The 22,140-nt window shown below is 37.6% G+C and overlaps 2 protein-coding genes across 2 annotated transcripts in view; one reads left to right on the forward strand and one right to left on the reverse strand.

Annotated features, from left to right (window-relative positions):
* The window catches only part of LOC124636802 (alpha-tocopherol transfer protein-like), a 46,485-nt gene extending 35,836 nt beyond the window's left edge, over positions 1-10,649 (reverse strand). Inside the window, exon 1 of the mRNA XM_047172953.1 lies at positions 10,493-10,649. The gene's annotated coding sequence lies outside the window, so the exon portion shown is untranslated. The remainder of the gene's footprint in view (positions 1-10,492) is intronic.
* On the forward strand, positions 1,156-21,195 carry LOC124636803 (clavesin-2-like). Its single transcript, XM_047172955.1, has 6 exons — positions 1,156-1,368; positions 14,863-15,033; positions 16,276-16,370; positions 19,122-19,266; positions 20,191-20,384; positions 20,663-21,195. The coding sequence occupies exons 2-6, from the start codon at positions 14,886-14,888 to the stop codon at positions 20,960-20,962; spliced, it is 882 nt and encodes a 293-aa protein (XP_047028911.1). The 5' UTR covers positions 1,156-1,368; positions 14,863-14,885; the 3' UTR covers positions 20,963-21,195.
* The last annotated feature ends 945 nt before the right edge of the window (positions 21,196-22,140 follow it).

The following is a 22,140-nucleotide window of genomic DNA, read 5'->3' on the forward strand; positions in this document are numbered from 1 at the left end:
GATTAGAAAGGAGTTCGAATTCAACTGTCTTACTTTAGACGTAAAAAACTGACATCGAGTCAGTTTTCAAGATCAACAAACAAATGAAAAACGTAAAAGTATACAAAGTACACGTATCGTTGACCTCTAATACTTATTATTTCCCAGCAATTGCTCAATTAACAATCATATGTACCTTCAGAAAAACCTTAACATAATTACCCCAAAATGCCAATTAAATATACTGTTGGAATTTAATGAGTGAATGGCAAAAATCAGTTCAATATTTATTGAGCATGACTATTAACATAGACAAAAACCTTGCCATCGAATGATGCAACGCATATTAAATGACTAAATATTTGCATGCATTCCTAAAATTGCATTAAAAATGTCATTTTTTTAAATTATCAGTTGTTTCTTTGTGTCCTTTCCTTTATTTATTTATTTCAAAGTCCCATCTATCTTTATGTAGCATCTCAATTTTTTTCTAGTCATTTGGAATCACAAACGAGAAATATGGAACCTCACATAATTCCGAATGTATTCTCCTACTTCATTTATAAAACAAATCATCCATCTGTTTTTTACGCATATAATTAGACTGTAATTTCATAGACATTATTGATAGACGATCTGTCAGAACTATCAATTACTTATTAGTGATTGTTATTTCTTAAACTATACATCAAGTAGTAAAAAAGATTAAAGTTAACTTGGTTGTTTGCAGACATAAATAAAACAAAAAAACATTGATCCTTTCTAATATCAATTCATATAAGAAAGTAACTCTGTCAGTAACCGTCTGCTTTCACAGTTAAATTATTAAACCGATTTTTATAGCATATACATATACATATACATTCAATGTTACATAACTGTTGTAGCATAAAATCACCGCTTCAGGCAACTACTAATCTGAAATAATTCCACTGAACTTGTATTGAAAAAGACGGATGCAACAATGGTTCACAAAAAAAAAAAATCGATTGAAAAGATAAACATATTTCAAAACCTTTAATAACCTTAACGAGTCATTAACTAACAGAACAATAGAATGCATACAAGAATAGCTCAAACGGAGCCCTTTGAGTGCAGGCATGACATCACAACCACAACATGTTTACATGGCGTCAGTTTAACAGAAACGAGTTTGATATCAGCGCGGGCGCATAGTGGCAGTTACGTTGTGATCCTTGAGCGAGTATCAAGACCAAGTGAATTAGTAATCGTTGCGAAGCGCGCGTTGATAACACGTTGTTTTTGTAACTTGTGTAGCAAAGAAACGTGCCGTATGTGATAAATAATAAATATTATGATGAACATACTGTGATGTGGATTTGTGTGAACTGTGATTTATTTGTTTTTGGATATTAAATTAATTTATAGGTACGTATTTAGGACGGTATTTATCAATGTCTTCTAGCTAAGCCGAAAGAAAAGAGTGTTTACGTTTTTTGTTTTGATTTACTAGTGTGTTCTGGGCTTTCATAGCTATTGTTTTAATTTTCTAAAATAATATTTAGTTCTATTCTATTCTATTTTTGTATATGGCAATCCGTGTCGATGTCAATTTCGACGATTCTGCCAATGACAAGTGGGATGAGAAGCAAGAAGTGCTTTTAATTAAAATAAATTTAAAAATATATATATATTGATTTAAGATGGTGCTGTGGCCGATCTTGTGTAACTTAATGTGTTAGTAGGACGGCACTGAAACAAACAGAAATATATTTACATATATAAAAACAACAACAAAATGTTAGTAACACATAACATATAATATATACCACAACCATACAAACTGTGGCCTAAATATAGGCCACAATTTATAATTTAATATTGTTTTGATTAATGAACATCAACAGCATCTGGAGCAGTTCTGGACAGGAGTGGGATAGGAGGGAACGGAAGTTAGTCGGGAGAGGAATTTTAAGTTTTTGGAGACGACCATATAAATCAAAGGATGAGTTGATAGGACAGTCAAAAAATATATGGTCCAGGGTACCTTCATCCAGTCCACACTCGCAGAGGGATGAATCCTGCACCCGAATTTTGCGCAGAAAGACCGGTGTACAGCAGTGACCTAACCGAATTCTGCACATGACTGAAATTACCCGTTTAGGGTATCTTTTGAAATTTGAAAACCACGGTTTTGGTTTTACAACCGGTTGAATGGCGAAATAAGAGCTACCCTTCCTTTTGCCTGAGATGTTCCACCATTCCTGCCACGAGGTCTCAAGACTCAATTTAGGGAGGTTTAGCAGGTCATGCCCTTGAAGGGAGAAGTGTGCAAGATCAGCGGACTCAGATGAACACGCATCTTTGGCCAATGCATCGGCACATTCATTGCCCGCTATACCGCAGTGGCTAGGGATCCAGACTAAGTGTACTTCTTTCTCTTGCCTAGTGCAGGAGAAAAGGGACTTTTTAATATCCAGGACAATAGGACAATGGAGTTTAGTTCTAAAGGGATTCTGGGATATGGCTTGGAGACAGCTAAGGGAGTCAGTAAAGATAACTCCACAGCTAATCTCATGGGACTCTATAAAACGACAAGCTTCCAATAGTGCCACACACTCGCCTGTAAATACTGAAGACTCCTTCGGACATCTGAATTTCAAAATTATTTTAGAGTTCTGATAGTAAACCGCGGCTCCAGTACAGCCACCATTTGATTTGGAAGCATCCGTGAAGAACTTTTGAAACCCAATCCATCGTTCACCCAAAACCGCATTAAAGGCCGAATTTGCAGATGGGGAGTTTTTGGATATGCCAATGTTATAGAATATTTTAGGGGTGAAGCAAAGTACTTCATAAGGGTAATTAAATAAAGGAAGTCTGGGATGTGGAGCAATGGGGGATTCTAAATTTTGAAAAAACCGATATGCTTTTAGGAATAGGGGGATTTCTTTGTGTTCCCAATATTTGGAGCTGTGACAAAGAGTGTCAAGCTCTCTGAGTTTTGGGATGAGGGGGTGAGATGACTTGGGAATAACCCTGGATAGGAAACGGGAAGCGAGGTACTGACGTCTCAGGGCTAAAGGAGGTTCAGCGCATTCGACCTGCAAGGCGTTAATAGGCGACGACTTCATGCAACCTGAGATGATTCGAAGGCATTGAGACTGAATCCTATCTAAACCGGCCAAGGCACCTTTGTTGCTTGGAATCACCAAGTGTGACCCATAGTCCAGGATACTGCGGACTAAGGCATTGTAGACCAGTTTCATAGTGAAGGGATGGGCCCCCCACCAGACACCAGCGAGAGCTTTTAGGATGGAGATTGCTCTTTCGCATCTTTTGATCAAATAATTAAAGTGGTGAATCCCGGATAATTTTGAGTCTAAGAAAACGCCTAAAAATTTTGATTTGTTACCTATGGGAATATCTTGTCCTTGAATGTTAACTGAGACCTGAGGGATCAGTCGTTTTCGGGAAAAAATCACTACCGAGCTTTTTGGGGCGGATAACGAGAGACCATGGTCCAAAAGCCATGTGTGCAGAGAGTCCAGGGAGAGACAGAGAGATGAGGCAGCGTCCGTAATAGATGGATTAACTACATACAACACTAGATCGTCAGCGTATTGTAAAAGGTGGCAGTCAGCATTAAGGCAGGAGCCAATGTCTGCTGTATACAGGTTGTATAGTAGGGGGCTTAGAACTGAGCCTTGGGGAAGGCCCTTCCACGTCTGTCTCACCTCAAATACCTCCCCCTGCACTCTGAGCATCAAAGAGCGAGACATGAGGAGTGCGCATATACATTGTACCATCTTACCCGGAATCCTCAGCTGTTGCAATTTTTGCCTGAGAACTGGAAGAAGGACGCTGACGTATGCGGAAGAAATGTCAAGGAAAGTGGCTACAGCGGATTCATTTTTGGAAAAGGCTGTACGGATATCAGTAACCAAAATTGCCACACTGTCCATGGTGCTAAGCCCCTTTCTAAAGCCAAACTGACTACTCGGCAGTAGATCCCTAGACTCCACCAACCACTCAAGTCTATTTTTAATTAAATGTTCCAATATCTTGGCCAACACTGAGGACAAAGCAATTGGTCTAAGGCCATTCGGATCATCAGCAGTCTTGCCGGGCTTCAAAAGGGGAATTACTATCTGAGCTTTCCACTGTTCAGGAACCCAACCAAATTGATAGCAATAATTTATTATTCCTAAAAAATATTTTTTTGCTTCAAAACCAAAATGAACTGCAAATGAGTACGGTATGCCGTCTATGCCTGGGGCGGAATCCCTAACATGACGTAATACCGTATCAAGTTCCTCTAACGAAAATGGTTCATTCATAGGATCATCCACAATATTTACAGGCGGGAGCAGAAGTTCTGAGGAAGAAGGAACATAGGCTGGAGCTATTTTGTCAAAAAAGGATTCAGCAGTTTCTCTCGAGATAGGGGAAGAGATAGATGGGGAGCAGCCTCGCCTGAAACGATTAATGCTCTTCCAAACTGCTGAAATGGGAGTGGAAGGGGATAGAGAAGTGCAAAACTTAACCCAACCGCGGCGTTTCTTCTTGCGAAGAAGCCGCCGAGATTGAGCTAACACTCGTCTGTACCGTATAAGATTGTCGCTATTCATCGCATCATTGTACTGTTTTTCGGCCTCTTTTCTTTCTTTAATAACCGATGTGCATTCTTGATCCCACCACGGGGGTGACGGGATTTTATTTCTGGCACAGTTGCGCAACGGAAAGGTAGAGTCTGCGCTTGAGGTAATGGCCGAGATAAAGCCATCGTAGCAGCTCTTAGCATGGCAGTGACCAGAAGAATCTTGAAAACTTGAAGTTAAATTTGGAAGCATACTAATTTTCTCCTCCAGTAAAGATGCAAACCTCGACCAATCAGGTTTGGACAAGTTGTACTTCAATAGTGGAGGAGACGTTTTCTCTAAAAAGGTTTTATTAATTAAAGTTACAACAATGGGGTAATGGTCGCTACCATGCGTCAGAGTAGTACATTCCCAATGAATTGATGCCGCCAACTCTACTGAACAGAATGTGAGGTCTACACAACTCTTTTGCTGTCCTGGAAGGGATCTACGAGTAGGGCTACCATCATTTAAGATGCAAAGGTCAAAATCATCCAAGATTTCTACTAAACCTTCCCCAAACGAATCACAACGATTGGAACCCCATCTAAAGTGGTGACAGTTGAAGTCACCCATGACGAGCACAGGTCCCACTATGTTATTCAAAATGTCCCTAATGGTGGTTAAAAACCTACGCTGAGGATGGGAAATATACACGGATAAAACAGTGATACCCTCAATTCTACACGCAACTATATTCATATCACCATCCAGAACCGGAAGAGTCAAGGTGGAGAGGGGGACACGATTATTAACAAGGAGAGCCGACCCTCCATAGCCATCAGATCTGTCACATCTGAGAATATTAAATAGTGGTATATTAAAACTGAGACTCGGGGTGAGCCAAGTCTCAGCTACAGAGCAAGCCAGAGGCTTGAATTTATTGAGGAGGAATATGAGGTCGTGCTTTTTATGCCACACGCTCCTCACATTCCATTGAAGGAATACTTGGCGAGGCGCCATTTCTAATATTTGATAAAAGGTTAGTTAGTTGGTAGGCAACGTTGGACGGTAATTGGGTATTATTGGTGGATAGAATTGTAGAAAGAAGTTTAATAAGTATATCTATTATTGAGGAAACATTACTATCAATGAATGGGTTATTCAGAGCGCAGCCATCAGGCTGTGAAGGTGCAGGGGAGTTAATAATCTGCTGATGGGCAGCTTTATCATAAGAGGGAGATAGAGGGGCATGGGTCTTTGGCTTAAGGAAAACAGTTTTGCGGTATGACTGAGTGGGGACGGGAATAGCTTTTGCAGCATTAGCATAATTGCGAGAAGTAAGTGGGACAGATTTGCTAGCTTCAGCATATGAAAGGGACTTCTCAGCCATAACCGTCTTAATGGCCTTCTGTCTACCCAACTCGGGGCATGATTTGCTATTTGCAAAATGATTCCCCGAGCAGAGCACACAGAATGCCTCCGCCTCAGAAGTGCTGCAACCATCACCAGGGTGATCATGGCCGCACTTACTGCAGCGAGGCTTGGACCGACACACTAGTTCCACATGACCAAACCTGCAGCACTTACGGCACTGGATGGTGGGATAAACATATTGCTGAACCGGAAGGGAGGTGTAACAACAAAATACTCTTTGAGGTAATACTTGGCCATCAAAGGTAAGCACACATGTCTCTGTTGCCTTGAATACAGTCACTCCATCAATAACTACTTTCCTGCTTATGCGACGAACTTTCAGGATTTCACCACAACCTGAAGGGACCTGCAAGTATTTTTGGGCTTCCTCTTCATTTAAATCTGTGGGAACACCAGTCACAACACCCATCCTAGTTATATTAAAAGTGGGGATAGAGGCAACATAGCAGTTCTTATGTAAAATGCTGTTGATAATAAATGAGTTTGCATCCTGAGGGGATTTAAACTCTACAGACACACGGTTCCTACCAACTTTTTTAACACCATCACGGACAACATTGGTAATGTTATGTTTTTGTAGGAATATTCCGAAAGTAACAGGGTGTAGAGAGGTACCGGCGTTAGGCTGGGGCTCCAATCGAGAGACATGAACGATAAAAGGTGCCTTATCAGTAGCAGAGTACCTGCTGCGGCCAACTAGGTTTCTTTGTTGTTTTGATGGCGGGGTTGACACGCCAATGTTGGCATCATCTCCGGAGCGTTTCCTGGTATTCGAGGTTGATAGGGTCTGGGAGTCCGCGATGCTGCAAGCAACATCAGCGAGTTGGGAAAGCGGATAGTTGGGGGAAAGTGGAGCATATGCAGAGATGTCGGGAGGATCGGGATCGGGGGGTTTATTTTGATCCATTATGCTTGTAAAAAACTGGTTAGTTACCGAAATAACAACACACCACTGGTAACAAACAAAAAGACAACACACAAACACAAAACTAAGTCACAAAAGTTCACCAAAACACTTAAAACAGCTGAAAATTCTAGGCACACGTGCTAACCAAAGACACTCTGTGGCGAGAATCCTCTAATATTTAGTTCGAACAATAAGGAAAACAATAAAAATATTGCTATCTGGTGCAGTGGTTCACAAATTATGCGCCCACCTACATACCCAGATTTCGGAGATTCATCTTTCTAATAGTTGAAGATGCGAAAGCAAGTCGGTACGTTTTCAGGGTTTAGCAAATTTCAGAGAATTGAAATTGGCTAAATATTTAAGTACTGAAATCTGGGGAAAAAACCTGCCTGATATTATTTGGATAATCCAATGATGTTTTTTTGTTCAAATAAAAAAAAATGTTACTTAGTCCTTTGTTTATAACGTGATCGTTACCAGGGTTCCAGAAAATATAAGGAGATGCACGGAAGAACAATTAAATGCATTGTATCTAAATAATATTGCATGCTGAAAGTTCTGTTATGTAGTTCAAATTCAATTGTTTTGTAAAAATAACACGCAGTTTTAAACGATTAATTTCAAACGTTTTGTTTGTGGATTAGTCTCGGTTTGTAACATACTTACATAATTGTAGGTATTTGAACCCACAGTTCATTGATATAGGCAATAAGGCAAATAGCTTCTTTGCGAGTAAAACTGAAAAAATCCTACTTTAAAGACTTGTTACGATTTTGAAGACACTGTTTATCGCTAACCCGGGGCAATGTACTAGATGATGTTCTCTATTAAAATACGATTTACATGTACCTACAATCAGAAGTAAGATAGGTATTCGCCTGGCGGCAGATTTTTTGTGAGTAAATAAATTGCCAAAGTGGACAAATTGAGTTATTAGAACGATCTAATGAAGTATTAAGTGGAAGTAATTTGCATATTCAGCAGATTATCGTCAGAAAATTATGTAAAGTTTCCTGTCTGTTAGTTTTGATAAATCTTAGATTAATCCTGTACTAAGTACGTCGATAAAAAATCGATAAATCAGTGAAAACAATGTGCGTATGATTGAACATATTGAAGTAATATTATGTAATGGAATTGTGAGTGTAGGCTGCTGATAAATGATTGAGTCACTGCTTCCTACGTCCTTCGCAAAACTAGTCATTTGTGACAAAACCTTTGTAATATGAATTGCCGCTGAAAAAGGTTGGTAACGTAATTCAAAATGAAATAATGTAAATATTGATGCTTTAATCACTCATTAACACAACACCTTTGTTTTGGTACTTCTTAGGCCTCTGCCTCGAATTTTGCGGGCAGCGGGGCGGCAGCGGCGGCGCGGCGGCGCGGGCGGTCACCGTTTTGACTGGAGCTCACCGCTCGTTGCCCGCTCCCGCGCCGCTGTATTCGAGGGCCGGTCCATTTGACTATACGCGTAAGGCCTCTGCCTCGAATTTTGCGGGCAGCGGGGCGGCAGCGGCGGCGGCGCGGGAGCGCGGCGGGCAACGCATACCTGTTCTCGAAACTAGCGGGCAGATCGCGCGGCGCTATAGCAGTGTAGTGTTGTGTTCTGTTGTGTTTGCTGTTCCATATGGGTGTCCTCTCAAAGATGGCCGAAATAATTAGCTCTTGCACGTCCGAAGACATTTTGATACGTCACAAAAAAAATGTATAACATTATGCCTACAATGCAGACGCCCAACGCGGGCGGTCACCGCTTGACTGGAGCGCACCGCTCGTTGCCCGCCGCCGCGCCGCTCCCGCGCCGCTGTATTCGAGGGCCGTTCTATTTGATTATACGCGTAAGATCCTGCCGCTTCCACGCCGCCGCCGCCGCCGCCCCGCTGCCCGCAAAATTCGAGGCAGAGGCCTAAGATCCTGCCGCTCCCGCGCCGCCGCCGCTGCCGCCCCGCTGCCCGCAAAATTCGAGGCCGAGGCCTTATAGGTATTACGATATTCGTCGCGTCCCATGAGAACTACCTACTGATCGCACCAATAATGATTAAAATCGGTTCAGTAGTTCTTGATTCAAGCAAAGAATCAAATCATTCCTATTTATATAAAAGAAGAAGAGGATATATCGGGTGTGTCGTACCTAATCACATTAAATCCTATCACATATACTTTATGAAATTCTATGGCGAATTGTAAAAAAAATAACCTAATCCATTCAGTGGTTTAGCCACAGGAGTCATTTTTCGTTTTCATAATTTACAACACCAAGCAGAGATAAAGTTAGGAGTATGGAATGTTTTGATCAGTTGACATCTGTCAGTTTTCAAGGGAGAATTTCAGTTGTTTGTAAAGACTGACATGTATATGGTGTTCTTATTTTCGCACATTTTTATTCTATTTACTTTGTTCGAAAAATTCATTTTTTTATTTTTGTTTATTTTTATTTTTCCTTTGTGTTAATCGACATATATTAACCAGTATACTAACGCATTTCATTTAATGTGATTATGAACGACACACCCGATAGATAAGTATAGATAAGGCACGGTACAACATTCGGAGTAAAAAAAAAATCGATTATATTTAAATCTTTACGCGTGGCTTTTACGCATAAATTATACCAAATCACTAATAGGTTTTAGAATAGCCTTGAATACAGAAATATTAATTAATAACAATAATTATGCCTATATAGTAATAAAAAGTTATGTATCTCTTTCAAAACAGTTTTTTGTCGACTACACTTTAAATAATTTATTTGACGCTAAGATGATTTACGGAATTTATATCAGAGGTTGAAAATATAATTAAGCAATTAATTTTAATGACTTTATCATAATCATATAAAGGTATTTCCAAAACGACGAATTTCCACATCGTTTTTTAGCCTGTTTCGATCAGGGTTTTACAAAAAAACAGACGTCTGTCACGTGTTTGATGAGAAACACAATTAAATAGAAAATTTTTCATCACGTGTTGACTTTATTTAACGGTTCACAATAACACTGTTAACTTTTGAGCTTTTAGGCAGTAATTATTAAACTATACTTAATTAGGATAACTAAGAGAAGTTACTACCATTCCAGAACTGAAAGAAGTAGTTGTGGTATAGTTATTAAAACATTGCGTATTAATGGTCGATTTTAAAATCTATCTTCTTCATGTTAATTTTCCAGCAGTTGAACAGTAATGTGTCATAATAAATAAAAGTCCTATCAATTTATTCGACAATTGACTAGTAAATAAAGAGCTAACTAGGTACATGCCTGTTGGCCAAGACTGCAAGGATAATGCCATTCATTTATGCAGAACATCCCGCGCATGTCTGTGCATGCCTTAACAAACTATTGACACACTTGCAGTACAAACGTCCAGCCGATAGTATTATCTAGCATTTTGACGCTCATTTTAATGCTTATCGGTAAACTTTGTCCAGTAAATGATGATAACAATATAAATAGGACTGTGAGATACTCGTAATTATTGCGTTATTGTTTTGAGATATCAAGTACTTATCCTGGCATAATAAAAAGCATAAACAAGCTTCTATTGATCATACTCCTCTAGTAATTCACTCGGTATGTCTTATGTCCTTACTTGGTCTACATTCAGAAGGTCAGTATAGACGTACCTCAGTATCCTTCTATGGCTATGGCATCAACATCCACATATGCTTCTGTCTTCTGCATTCCTGGTACCTACTATGACCATGACAATGGAAGAATTTGAACTGCATTTCCAGCTTTGCACCTACGTCAACTTGTTTTTTTCTCGGGTTTCAATGCTGTCTACCTAAAAGAAAAAAAAAGTAAGTAGGTTAGGTAAAGGTTTCACACTGTCTGTCTATTTCTAAGATTTTTTTTATTCCTCGGGTACCTGGATAATTTCTTGCACCATAATGCGAGTAAAACCGTGAGAAAAAGCTAGTTGTCACCGCATTCATTGTAAACCAGGTCATATGATATAATGCTAGCATTTATGAAAATCTAGATCGTAAAAAACCTAGATCTAAAATCTACGATTTTAATTTAAAAGTGAATATATTATTTTTATTTGATTAAACGAGTAGGCAAAAAACATGGAGTTTTGTAACAAATAATTTGAATATGCATACGGACACACTTAAATTTTTTTTACGACTATACAGGCTTAAAATGTTAAATGTTTTTTTTTTACAATCTGCCAAAATGGCTGAAGACTGTCTGATAAAATTATCCTATCTGGTATCTATACTCGGAATTATCCTGTCTGGTATCTATACTCGGACAAAACGAATTCATGATTTCAAGTAAATGTTTGATTCACTTCGTATTTTACCGTGAAAAGCGGCATCAACCAAAACACTATAAAATATTATGTAGTTACGATAGGTCAGTATCTTTACCATCTTTAATCAAAGAAAACTCAAGATATCGATAAAACAAAGTAGCCCTATAAGATAGTATGCCCTTGACATTTACAGAGTCAAGATATGAATGGTGGCTGACCTCTACGAGCGCGTTCAAGATCGAATCGTTTCGGATCAGCAGTTTCTGAGATCAACTCGTACAAATAGGCGCAAATTTTGAATTAAATATTAATCTTATGTTAATGTGGGATTGTAACCTTGCTAACTCAATTATTATTTTGATTAGTATATTTCGTTGATTATGTGGTTTGATGGCGTTGATTTTGAATCTCAAAGGCATCGACAAATTGGTATTCATTGGTTTTTGAAGCCAGTAACCTGTGATGAGTTTTTTATTTTTATTTTTGGATATAGGTTGTACGTTAGTGTTTAAACTTTGATCAAAGGTTAAAAAAAGAAGTTAGGTTTTCAAGTACCTAGGTACAAAATGCAATCAGCCACCAGGTGCATGACTGTTAAGTACATAGGTCTGTACAGGTAGGTAGATAGATGTTAGTATTTTTATTTTAAAACTAGCCGTTTTCCCGCGGTTTCACCCGCGTCCCGCGGTAACTACTGCCCGTACCGGGATAAAATGTAGCCATTATACTCGTGGATAATGTAACTTTCGTTATGATAATGTAACTAATTTAACTTTCTTAATGGTGAAAGAATTTTTAAAAACTGTCCAGTTGTTTTTGAGCCTATTCATTACAACCAAACAAACAAACAAAGTTTTCCACTTTATAATATTAGTATAGATTACCCATAGTTATTTCCGAAGTGACCTTCTATCGAACTATTGCAATGATATAACAAGTTTGTTCGCAAAATAAAATAAATAAAAATGCATTTTAGATTTAAAACCATTTTTTACAACCAATTCGACGCGGACAATAAAATTGTCTAGAACAAGTTTTTGATTGACCAGTAGCTTATTTATGTACTACATTGAAATCGATATTTATTTTTTAGATAATTCGCATCATACGAATTTGGTTCCATGTTCCATTCACTGGCCACTGGCATAGTCAATGGCCAAGAGGAAATAAGAAACGGAAAGTTATGTGTCTGTAACGATAAAATCATTAACCTCTTTTTATCGATGCCGAATTATCTATAACTACACCCCGTCATCAGCCTCAGATGTCCTGCGATGCTTATATCTCATTATTATTGTCGTTACTATCTCAAGAGCCTTTGTCCCAATTATGTTAGGGTCGACTTCCAGTCACGATGCAACTGAGTACCAGTACTGAGTACCAACACCCCTCGGTAAAACTGGTCAGACCTACTGGCTTCTGACTACCCATAACGACTGCCAAGAATGTTCAATGACAGCCGGAACCTACAGTTTAACATCCCCTCCAAATAACGGTCATTGGTATCCAAAATATACGTAGAAAGTACATACGAACTTAGAAAAGTTGCATTGGCAGGTACTTGCCAGACCTGGAATCAAAGACGCACTCTCATACTTGAGAGATTAGTTCTCTACCCACTAAACCACCACGACTTCCACTAAGTCATCACGACTTTGTCATCTCAGTAACATTTAATGTTTTTTTACGTAATAATACGTGTAATATTTTTGCCACACACAACTTAAATGCGGACTAATTAGAATCACTACTTTTATCCCTTTGGTCACGTCTATTGCGGTTCAGTTCTCAGCGTTTTGCTTAGTCTGCTGTGCTTTTGCCGTTAAAGCAAAAAATTATATAAATATGGAACATTTCTAATGGCTATGCGTATTCCGTTGTTTTCAAGTCAACGGGCCCATAAAATTCAATATCAGACGATTCAGATCTTTGATTTTGCTGACCCCGTAGTCGCTGGCATAAGGGACAGGATCCGCGTACGAAGTCGCGGGCAGAAGCTAGTCTATAATAATATAAAGCCGAAAAGTTTACTTGAACACACCAATCTCAAAAACCAATGGGCCGATTCAAAAAAATCTTAATGTTAAGATTTTCTTCATAAATTAATTCAGCCACTGAATAAAGGAAGTGGTATTTACTATGGTAATGGACATATACTTGTATTACCCACACATATGAAGCTACACAATTTGCAAATTGCAGTACGATTAGTGACTACAATACAAATGTACTAATGACGTTGCATAGTGATGCCATAGTAGTAGTAGTATTAAGTATTCTGTTGGTAATATTAAGTATTCGGTCAAAGGATATGCATTGCCATCCAGCGTGGCAATGCAGCCAGCCTTTTGGGCACGATCCCAGCTGACAGCGATGCGGATGAATATTTTGATACTTAGTTTTAATATTTCCCTATAATAAGATCATTTTGTAAAACTGTTGGTAATAGTATAGACGAACTTACTAACAAGTAAATTGTTATATTGTCCCAGTTAGTTACATGTAACCATTATTACTATGACTAACATATATACTTCAAAATCAAATGTTTTATACCTAGTACATCGTAATATAGAGTCGTAAGTGGGCGTACTAATAAAACCAAATGGTTTTTTTATTGTAATCTTCGACATTTTACTTAAAGAGATGCAAATTTAAGTCAAAATTAAGACTTCTATAATATCAATTCAATATGTCGATGCAGTTCCTTACGTTTATGTTGCAGCAAAAAAACGCATTGTTAAAATAACTTTAAAACTGGTATTCAGTTTTGAAATTGGTAGAAGATAAGTAGTCCACAAAATTACTTTTTGAATATCATTGCGACTTAGTAGGCGCAAATATTAGACTAAATTATATAATTTCATTCGACTAGGCGCTCAAAAGAAGAGTACATTTTATCTGAGTAATTAATTAATTATGTAAATCAAAGCGTTTGGTATTTTCCTCATATAGAAAATCCGCGTTTTTTTACAAAGATAAAAAATACAAGGAAGTTGATTTTTATGCTATCTTCCTTATTACATCCGCATATTATATAAGTTGGTGGAATCATATTTATTTAGATAACAAATCCACATTTACGTAATATAATACTCGAATAATATGGATTGACCTTAAACCAGTTTTTTAACATTCAAAAATATTGTTCCTTGTATTTTTTTTCTTTCTAACGGCGTCGAGACAAATGGAAATGATATTTTGATGTCAACGCAAATTAATAAATGATCAAGTTATGTTAATAAAGGCCTGACACACATGTTTTTGTATTGACGTCTTTTATCGGGAAAAACCTTTTTATTAGGTTCGCATTGAAGTGATTTTAATCTTTTGCTAAAATAAAAATTACCATACTTACTCAAACATTTATTGGATAGTTTTTATACTTATTTATCATAGTTGTTTTTAGAGTATAATTAATCAGACGTAACTGCAAACTTTATTAATCACTGATAAATAAATACACTACGTAGTCTGTAGAACCTATTAAGCATCGAATTTAAATGTGATATTACCAGTTTTTTTTTTAAACGCATAAATATTTTAGTCTAGGCATTGTGCACAAGTGCTAGGACAATATTTACCAAGTAGTAAGAAACAGTTATACCAACGTATGCCTCGGATCATGCTCATATTTATTGAATTAAATATTTTCCAATTACGTACAAGATTTGAAAAGACGTCACTCACGCACGTCACCTTATTTTTTTACACGTTTTTTGTTTGTCTCAGGTGGCAAGTACCAGGACATCATCATGTTCGAGTGCTTCTTAGAAATCGGCTTCGAGGCCGAGCTCAACACGAAGGAGGACCCGGAGTTAATGGAGATCGCTTACGAACAATGCAAAGAGAATGTAGCTACTAGGGCAACAGCCATTACCGAACTTAGGAAAATGATATTTGGTGAGTAACGGGAGCTCAACTTGAGATATACATATACATACCTACAATACTTTTGAGCTGTAGATTTTCTTAATTACTTACTTAGTTTCAAAGCAGAGAGTATCTGTACATTTCTTGTTTCTCATAATTTTGACAAATGACACCAGCTGTCATCCTTGCTAATTACGAGACAAAGAATAAAGTTAATTTTAGACAATAGGCGCAAAACCCATTATCATTGTCTGTTATAAAAAATAACCTAACAGTCTCTTGGAAAAAATGTTCATGTCTTAACTTATTATTCTTCGTAAATTACTCAGTAATGATAATTTAGTGCGGGAACATTTTTTTAGACTCAAAAAAGAAAAATGTCGTGTTTCTCAGAAATATAGGCACATTTTTTAAGGTCATGAATGTATAATTTATTTTTATTACATTTTTGGATGATTTAAGAGTAAAATGAAATTTTGTGGAGCACCTTTTGTTAAGACGACATTTTATTACCAGAAAATAATTCAGTAGGTACACTGCCACTGGCTTGGTGGCGGCCTAGAGTATCTTTAAAATAGATTTGGAAAAATAAAATGTAGTGCGTCTTCATATGAAAAAGATAATTAAATATAGAAAACAGTTAACTAAATAAAGTACCTAATAAATATTTCTAAATAATCATGTACATAATTAATATCTTTACTATGAATAATGTTTGGTTATGTTAATTAACTACCACAAAACGATTTAACCGTTACTTTAGACAGGATAATGTATGACCCTAGTTAAATAAACATTAATTACTTAAAATTCATATTTTTTCCTAATGTCTTTGAAGTGTCGCATACCGTTTGTTGTACACTGTACTTTGGGTTCATTGACCTATGCGGTGGAAGATCAACTCAAGCGCATTATTCAAGAATGACGGAAATCCCGACATTTGGAGATAGTGTTATTATTGTTTTGTGGTTTAAAAATATTGTATGTTTTTATGAAGTGGATGGCAAATCTATTATGTACACAACAAAATTGAACTACCAGCAGTTATATTTTGTTGCTCGACTTAAGAAGTAGGTAGGTACCTAAGGCTACATTCAAGTAGCGCTAAAATAAGATTCCACCTATCGAATTACACCACATAAGAAACGTTCTAAAGCCAAGAGATGATAAAGTGAACCTACAATAAACTATTCTTTGCCTTACCTATACTATAGACAATTAGGTATAATAAAATAAAGATATTAGTACTAATGGTTTTTATTATGTTTACAGCACGCGGTGAATGTCACCCCTTGCGGACGGACGATGAGTACCTGCTGAGATTTCTGCGAGCCAGGGAGTTTATTGTACCAAGAGCGCATAAACTGGTAAGATATATGTCATAGGTAGTTTTCCTTCTGGTAACGTGTTTGCTGAACACAAGACATCCTACGACGAAAAATGATGACGGGATTTGTAGATACGATAAACTTGATACGTAATGTAGATATTAAAAAGATTTACAAAATGTATTCTTTTTGATTAATAAGGCAGGTAAGTGATTTTGTATTGGACTTATCTCGGCTATTAATCAAGGTTTCGCATTTAAGTGTTTTATGGAAAGTTTAAGATATCATACAAAGCAACAATTAACCAGATAACAAATAATTTTCATCAATAAGTTTTTTTTTTACAATATTCCTACATGACTTACACTTGACTTAAGACACTATTCTCAATAATAAGCCTATTAACTACACAGAGATACATAAGTAGGTACAGCTATGATTACTCACTTCACCGCTAAGTGCTACTCAAGTGAACCTAAGTTAGTTCAACTACTTAGTTATACGTTAACTTGATCACAGTAATACAATATGATTATGTGTACACTTACCATACAAGGAAGTATAGATATGTATGTTAAGTGTTTCTTTATTTTGTTCTCTTATTAATATGATGACTAAGTAGCTGTTTCTTCTCGTACCCGCACAAAATAATAGCCTATGTTATTCGCTAATAGTGTATCTTTCTAAAAGTAACAGACCTGTTATTCTGACTGTTTCTTCCTGTGTATCGGTGCAGTAGTTTCAGAGCGTTTAGCGTAAAAACTAAAGACCAAAAAATCCTCTTTATTTAATAAGTAGATTATAGAGCCTTTAGGCTGTAAACAATTTTTTTTTTAAATTAGTATAGAGGAAGTTTATTTCAAAAAGTACATAATCACTTCATTTTATTGTACTGGTACCTGTTATATATTTTTTTAACTGGCCTTAAAACAATTTTAAACCAGGATATACATTTAATGTCAAACCTGCTTCGATACTGTAAGGAAACACGTTGAGCAAGTTTATTTTTTTGTCCATACAAGGACTTGTTATTTTGTAGGCGGTTTTTATTTATCTATCTATACTAATATTATAAAGAGGAAAACTTGTAATGAATAGGCTCAAAAACTACTGGACCGTTTTTAAAAATTCTTTCACCATTCGAAAGCTACATTATCCACGAGTAACATAGGCTATATTTTATCCCGATACGGGCAGTAGTTACCACGGGACGCGGGTGAAACCGCGGGAAAACTTTTTGTTAATAACTAAAGTTATTTGCGTCAATGACAACCTTGTCTTCTGACATTTAATTGATAGGTTATCGGTAATTTACTTAATGCAAAATTATTTGTGCTTAATCTTGTCTCCTGTTTTCACGAGTTAGGATTACATTTATTATATTTATCTTTAACAATATAGAGCTCGCAATAATATGGCGATGTTATAGCAACTTAAAATGTTTCCATAGTGTTAGGGGTTTTGGATAGCCATGTCTGTCAGACAACGACAGCAGAAGCATCGGTCATCACTCATATAAAATATACAAGCTGTTGATTTGCATGCGTGCCATAGTCAAGGACGTAATTATACTAATGATTCTCAACCCAAATCAACAAAAAAATTGGTACGAAAATTTTTGATTTTAATTTTTTTCCCGAAATTCGTCAACGTCACCTACCCGTTTTCAAACTCGGCGCGTATGTTACTGGCCTCAAAACCGTGCTCCTCCCTCACACAAACGCAAACACAAAGCATACGCAACGGTTATTCATTAATTTCATTCATAAAATTGGATTAGTTCTGAAATACTACGACATAATAATGACAAAAAAAGCAGTGCATATTAGCTATTTTCCGTCTACTTTAATTCCAATCGATTATTTACGTATTTTATGTCCTCCTCCTGAAGTATGGCACAAATGCAAATCAACACCTTGTATACTATATATATGCAGATGTTTCCGCACTTATTACATGTCTTTATGACATGAAAGTCATTGCGTTCTATAATTCTAAGTTCAGGCTCTTACCTCCCCACTCAGAGTCATTTAATGGTTACTTAAGCCATTCCTTAGTGAAGGATTTGTATGACATTCCGTCACTAAGGAGTGACTTAAGTAATCATTAAACGACTCTGAGTGTGGCAGTTAGTGAATCAGGCAAAAAATATAAAAGTCCCAAGAACAATATTTGTTAGTAATCGAACAATAGGTACATACATATTTCTGAAAAATCAGGAAGGTAATAAACACATAATTCCCTATTGTATCTCATGTTAACAAAACAGCTTAGTCATTTAAATGTTTTTTCTACGTAATAATATAAGGTCTATGTCTAGTTGAGCAAGCATGTGGATACATTCGTCACGCCTGATGATCTTACCTCCATTTAGTTACAAAAAAACAATAAAATGTAGTAACACATTTAAATAAAAAATTGAAGAACGTTCAAAGAGGCTCACTTTAGGCATACTTGAGATTTTTTTAATGCCTATACAATGTACACATCGCGTATTATTAGGCTGTTCTTCAAGGTCTAAGTGCGGTCCTAGCCGGTTTCAGAATCTTATAGGTACCTACCTTGTTCCTAATGAAGATGGAATTTCCCTGGTTAATAGCAACAGGTTCGATGAAAACAAGCTTGTGATATTAATGTATTAATCTCGATTTTATTAACTCTTCCTACTACGTCAAACAAATCGTGCCTCTTGCGACACGTTAGTTTGGGGGCCTTGTACCAACAAACAGATTGCTCCTCTTTTTTTGTATGAGTATACATTGAAGAAACTTATTTTGTTCTTCCTTTCAGATGGTTCGATACTGCACGTTCAGAGAGCAGAACAAGCACCTGTACGAGGGCGTTGACCTCTGGGGGCTGGTCAAAGTCAAGGACGCGTATGAAGGCACCATGCTGGACAGGCCAGATACTGGGAGACTGTCCGTATTTAGATTCGGTAAGAAATCCATATTCTTGGGAGACTACTATGCATTTGTCAGGTTAATTCGTAACCAGAAAACTTTACAAGGACTATACAATAACAAAATTTAAATCTGGACTATAGTCTGTTTTTTAATCTCGTAGACTAAATTGACACTTGCAAAATGTCAAACTTCCAAATAATGTTGCTAGCTCTTTGGTGCAGTGATGTACTTACGATACCGGTACGTTGAATCGTAACTTTTTATCTATAATAGACGGATTTAATATTCATTCAAAGTTTTATATTTAGAATTCACGTACGTACACACGGCTGTACGACGTGCTACAAACTGCCAGGGATATCTGACTACGCAAAGCCATGCGTAATCATCAAGGATAAGCCCATTATTTCAGGATGTCTTATTGTAAAAAAACGATACTTGATTTTATTGACTCTAAGTTTCGGTTGTGCCACATCACTATTTAGGAATTTGCAATAAACCGACAATACTCGTAATGTCAGTTTAGTCTACGAGATTAAAAAACAGACTATAAGTAACATGTGGCTGTATTACAAACTTTGAAATTGCAGGGTTCATAGTTTGGAAATAATAAAATTGAAAACAACGAATTTTCAAGCTCCCTTGTACGAGAATGATGGATTTCTTGATGGGTATCACTCAGTATCCCCTTTTTATCGTTTTGGGATAAAATCTTATACAGATTTTAGAATCTATTTTGCCATTACTGGCCAGTTCCATCACATCGATCCAGACATGTGAACGAACTGCTAGCATGAAAGATTGCAATTTCGCGGACACTAGAAATGTTCGTATGCTATTTGTTATCAGTTACGAAAACTTTGTAGAAGATATAGATTGATAATCTATTGAAGGAATTTGACGCATAGAGGTAGGTGGATGTGCATGTCTGTTGTACAAGTTATTTCTTTTTCCAGGACGTTGGGATCCAAACGAGTTTCCAGTAGAAGACCTAGTTCGCGCCGGGATGGCGATGACGGAGATAGGACTCCGGCAGCCGAAGCTTCAGATCCTCGCTGGAACAGTCATAGTAGACCTGGAGGGCATCTCATATCGACACGTGGCCACCTTGACTCCTACGGTTGCTTACCAAATCGTGTGTTTAATGGGGGTAAGATTATAATCATCTTTTTTATGTAGGTACTAGGTTACATCTGCGGTTTTATCCGCGTCCCGAGGGAACTATTTCCTGAACATGGATAAAAAGTAGCCTATATGTTATGCTGATATAAGGATCGTAACAAATTCAATAAATATGCGGAATTTTCAGTCCCACGCAACTCGGTTATTATCTTATCAACACAAAAACTTCAGACTCCAACTATTCGTGACCTATATACCCTATTATATTCTTGTAGCATACTTCAACCACTTATTCTTATCTTCCAGGTTGCAATACCAGGTCGCATCAAAGGTGTCCACATCATCAACTACTCCTGGATTCTGAACACCTTCTTCTATCTCTTCAAGAAGTTCATTCCTCAAGAAGCCTGGCAGTACATTCATTTCCATGGCAGCGACCTCAAGTCTTTGCATAAGCATTTGGACCTTGAGGTCTTGCCGGAGAGGTATGGGGGTACCTACAGAGGAGTATCCTCATTTGGCATCTGGCTGAACAAGATAAAGAAGTACAGAGATGAACAGTTTGATCGGGAAATGAAGCAGCTAGGTTATGTCATAAAAGAGTGATTTGTGATTTCAAAACGGACTTTGTAGCCTGTGAAAGACGTTGTAAACAGATGTTTTATTTCACAAAAGCAGGTGAACCATGCCTGTGTGCGTAAATTTTTATCTTTGCAACTTACTATCTTTGTAATTCTAAACTCGAAAGCGTTCAGTAGTGGCCGAGTCATGTGCACGCACGTTTACGCACACTTGCACGGCATGCCCGCTTTCGTGAAATAAAAATCTATGTATTTTTATATCCGACTGAATTTTATATATTGGTTATCAATTACAAAATACATATACATATTGACTAAATGGAATTAAAACATTCCCAGTCAATTATTTAAAGTTGCAGCAAGCGTAGATTAAGCAGATATGGTGCACAATAGGAAACGTAAAAGCCTTAGAGCGGGGGCACACGATGCGTTGCGGCGCCGCACCGCAAAGATTTCACCGTGTCAGTGGGCACACGAGCGGTGCGGCGCCGTAACGTTGTTATGTCGCAGCGGCGCCGTAGCGTTGGACAGTCTGTTGTCCTTCCTCGTGACGCAAAACAACTGAGCGGTGCCGCTCCGACGTCGCAACGCATTCACCCCGCCCCGCCTCGTCTTGGTGGTTGCAAGTCCGGTGCGGCGCCGGAGCGCATCGTGTGACATGCCGTAGATATTTCTATGTAAGACGACGCAGCGACACCGCTCCGGCGCCGCACCGCCGCCGCAACGCATCGTGTGCCCCGCTCTTATTCAATGTGATAATTGAGCTTCGTAAAAGACATTCCGTCTTACCACAAAAACTTTTTAACGTCAGTTTAAGACTTGTCTAAAAAAATGTCAAATTATGACGTTGACATATGGTTCATTTTGGAGCCACATTTTTTTTAGACAAGTGTAAAACAGTGGTTAAAGTTTTTGTAGTAAGACCGATTAAGTTTAAGTATAGCAAGGATCTCGTTAACGCTAATGGCTTCTAGTTTCTCGCATCTAGTGACCATTTTCCGATATCGAAACGTGAGATTATAGTGTACTTTAAAATCCGATAGGATAGCACACGTACTTTGAAAGCCCCATTATCTTCAATGCAGTAGGTATCGAATGCACTTGGAATAATGTTTGCTGAAGACATTTTCAGGTTTTCGAACGGTAAAGCCTAACAACCAGCCTTTCCAAGGGGTTGCCCGTGTAACTGGGTTGAAGAGGTCA

Source organism: Helicoverpa zea, chromosome 15 (genome assembly GCF_022581195.2).
Source record: "Helicoverpa zea isolate HzStark_Cry1AcR chromosome 15, ilHelZeax1.1, whole genome shotgun sequence".
NCBI lineage: Eukaryota > Metazoa > Arthropoda > Insecta > Lepidoptera > Noctuidae > Helicoverpa > Helicoverpa zea.

Excerpts from the sequence above, each read along its gene's own strand:
- LOC124636803 (XM_047172955.1), top strand. The coding sequence starts at position 14,886 with ATGTTCGAGTGCTTCTTAGAAATCGGCTTCGAGGCCGAGCTCAACACG. Across the intron at positions 15,034-16,275 it reads ACTTAGGAAAATGATATTTG|CACGCGGTGAATGTCACCCC; the intron begins GTGAGTAACGGG and ends TTATGTTTACAG. Across the intron at positions 19,267-20,190 it reads ACTGTCCGTATTTAGATTCG|GACGTTGGGATCCAAACGAG; the intron begins GTAAGAAATCCA and ends TTCTTTTTCCAG.